At 38.2% G+C, this 3,177-nt stretch overlaps 1 protein-coding gene across 1 annotated transcript in view; it reads right to left on the bottom strand.

The window, feature by feature from the left end:
* The window catches only part of LOC106514929 (catenin delta-2), a gene marked incomplete at its 3' end in the record, with an annotated part of 142,632 nt that overhangs the window by 8,319 nt on the left and 131,136 nt on the right, over positions 1 to 3,177 (bottom strand). The window contains 1 exon segment of the mRNA XM_014004468.1: positions 2,272 to 2,403. Coding sequence (XP_013859922.1) covers positions 2,272 to 2,403 — 132 coding nt within the window.

A 3,177-nucleotide genomic window follows, 5' to 3' on the forward strand; every position in this document is an offset into this window, starting at 1 on the left:
TTGGTGAATGCCACAAATTCTCCTAAATCACTCGTACGCACAACTTAAGAACAAATCTGTGCGTACGAACGGTTCTTGCATGAGGCCCAATGAATCTGAAAAGCTGTTTAGTTTACTTTTTTCTTTTTATAAACCTATAAGGAAAATTTGGTTTCATTGTATCCTCAGAACACATAGACACAGTAAAACAATCAGAAATTTAGATCCAACCCATTTTATTTAATTAAGATTCCTGTGAATCTAGAGCCAATTTCTCAATGTCCTATAAGTGTTGGACACTAGTTGGCAACTTAAAGTTGTGAGAAAATAAGAACATTTTAAAAATGCAGCTCTGGTGCTCTGGAATTACAGAAGCTRGACTGACAAAGATCTGAGACGCCCACAATTTGTTTGACTATTTTTTAAGAAAATTTACTGCAAGTTTTTTTGTAGCTGTTCAAAACGGAAACAGCGTGAATGCAGGCCTCTGCCGACTGAGAAATACTTTGAGGCATTTTGGAGTCTCGTTCACAATATGTCTGCCAATTAGTTCCCAACAGTCACAGCCCAGTGTGATCATTTATCTCAATATCTCAAAAAAAGAGCAATGGAGGGAAAAAAATGCTTAGTTTAGTATAGTGACTAACAAATTGTCAACTTGTGAGCCACACCATCATTATTGATAACAGATATAGCTTTTCACAGCTTTTTAAACAAATGTATAAGAACTAATTCTTTTAATGACTTGTGAWTAAAACCATCCCACAGGTGTGGGCCAGATCTGGTGTTAAGCTGGCTGACTGCTGGCATTGCAAGTGTTTTATCAACTGGATGKGGGCCAGGTCTGGCAACGATGGCTCTGTTTATAAGATGCACGCTCCAACTGGCCCAGTTGTGGACCACCTCTGGCAAACAACATCTGGGCCACCAAATGGCCATCTTTCTTTGCAGCAAGAGAGCCAAGTGTAAACAGTGTTAGTGTCTTGTGTGGGCCAGATCTAGGCCAGACAAATTTAGCTGCGTGGAATGCATATCACACCCAAATAAATCATATGGTGAAAACGTTACAGTTTTGTTTTATAGACAAGTTTCAGTTTTGCATCATATTTTTTTATTAGTATCAATTACAGTTCAAGCGCATTAATTGAAATACACAAGTATGGGTAAGTAAGTTTTTTTTTTATTTTTATAAAAAGCCCAGATGCAGGGTTAGATTATTTCATATTAAAATGATTCTGATAATCTCAGGGAGAATATTGTTTTTTTATTACTAAATATTTATTTTATCATTTCACAGACCCTACCTGCACAGAGTGAGGTTCAACCAGCTGCACTAAAGTGAAACGTACTGTCTCTCCAGTGCTCCTCACAGTTTACCTTTGCTTCTACAGGTGCTGAATGAAAAGAAGGAGATGCACTGAACTCTGAGGAGAGTTGGTGAAGGTAGAGACACATTTTGATGGAAAGCCAATTTCTTCACACATCTGAATCCCACAAGTTCGAATCTAGTCTACTAAATCTAAATCAAGATGAAGATCAATAAGCAATTTCCCAGCTAAAGCACGAGGCTGGATATGATATAAAAAAAACCAGATGAGAAATCTAAAAATAGAAATATGGCATGTGGGCCAAGACCTTATGTTGTTTATACAGAGGCATCCACYACTGCCACTTCAGATATTCATCAAATGTTTTCTACCGCTTCAGAATTAAAATAAGCGTAAAATGTATTGGAATTTAAAAGCACATATTCTGGTGAAACGCTGACTCTAAAAGTCCCTAAATATTCCCCACATGGCTGCAGACCACCAGTTCACAAATCAAAAGYTAACTGCTGCAGAGACAGGAAACTATCCAGTTCAGCCCTGCTCAGCCTGATAAGGTTAGTCAAGTTCATGAGTAACACTGGCGAGTCGCCCCTTTAAAATGTGATATTTTGTGTAACTGAGTCACATGTTTTAGCACCATAATGAGTGCACCGCATGCTTGACTGATCGCTGCAATTATCATTATTAACAGATGGKTGACACTGTGAAACTCAGAAGACTTATTAACAGTTAGAAACTGAATAATGCGGAAGCTGAAAACATCTGCAGCGCTGCCTTCTRACAGTATTTTCGTACTGAAATTGTGTCCGTTGTCCATTTTTTGTCTGCTTCCTGCTCTGCCTCCATCCTTTCAGACCCCTGTCTGTTGCTCCTCTAGTGGGATTTTTGTTTCATAGATTGAGTATTTGCAGACATCGCCTCTGTGCCCTGAACACCTCGCCTYTGTCAATATGTCTGAGCTCACCTTGTCCTCTCAGGTTGGGCTTAGTGTAGACTCTGTCTTCATAGATGGGGTCGATGTGGTGTTCGGGGGACTGAAGGGGTCGCAGTTCAGAGCCCAGGTGAGTGTGCTGGCTGCTGTAGGAGCCTCTGGAGCCTGGCGWACAGAACATAATGGAAATTCAAACTCACTCGTAAAAACTGTGTATTTTCAAGGATCAACAAATAAAAGTTGTAGCTTGAAGGCATACTAGCTCAAAACAAAACTAAACCTTAGCAGAGGCTGAATGCTTTTTTCTATTAAAAAAAGGTCTAGACATGAAAAAAAAACAATCTATTAATTTACAACCTTTTATATTTTGAGCAAATCCTCCAGTCAAATACTGCAAACATGAGGCAACATGTGTTTTCTTCCATAACTGTGTCCTCAAGCTGCTAAATATTATTCATGCATGAATGGAAAGTGGGTACATGTCACATTAAGTAGTATAAACTAAAATAAAAGCAGCCCCTTAAGTAAGGCTATAATTTGATGAGATTGTTGATGAAAAGGGACTTCAGTTAAACAGAAACAGAGGTTTACTGTTTAACATGAAAAGAGATTAAACAACACGGTTACAGCACAATATTTTCRGTTATGCTCTCCTAATGCATGTGTCAAACTGAAGGCYCGTGGGCCAGCACTGGCCTGTATTAACATTTTATCTGCCCTCCAAAAACGTGTAAATGTATTAGATCTGGTCCTATAGTTTGTGACCAGAGTTGTAACGTAACTAAGTACAAATACTTTGTTACTGTACTTAAGTAGAAGTTTTGGGTATCTGCACTTTACTTGAGTGATTATTTTTCAGCCTAATTTTTACTTCTACTTCTTACATTTTCACAAAATTCTTGCCTTTTTAAAAAATGTAATAAATAAAAAGTACAGAGA

This window comes from Austrofundulus limnaeus, unplaced genomic scaffold, assembly GCF_001266775.1.
Source record: "Austrofundulus limnaeus strain Quisiro unplaced genomic scaffold, Austrofundulus_limnaeus-1.0 Scaffold24, whole genome shotgun sequence".
NCBI classification, from domain to species: domain Eukaryota; kingdom Metazoa; phylum Chordata; class Actinopteri; order Cyprinodontiformes; family Rivulidae; genus Austrofundulus; species Austrofundulus limnaeus.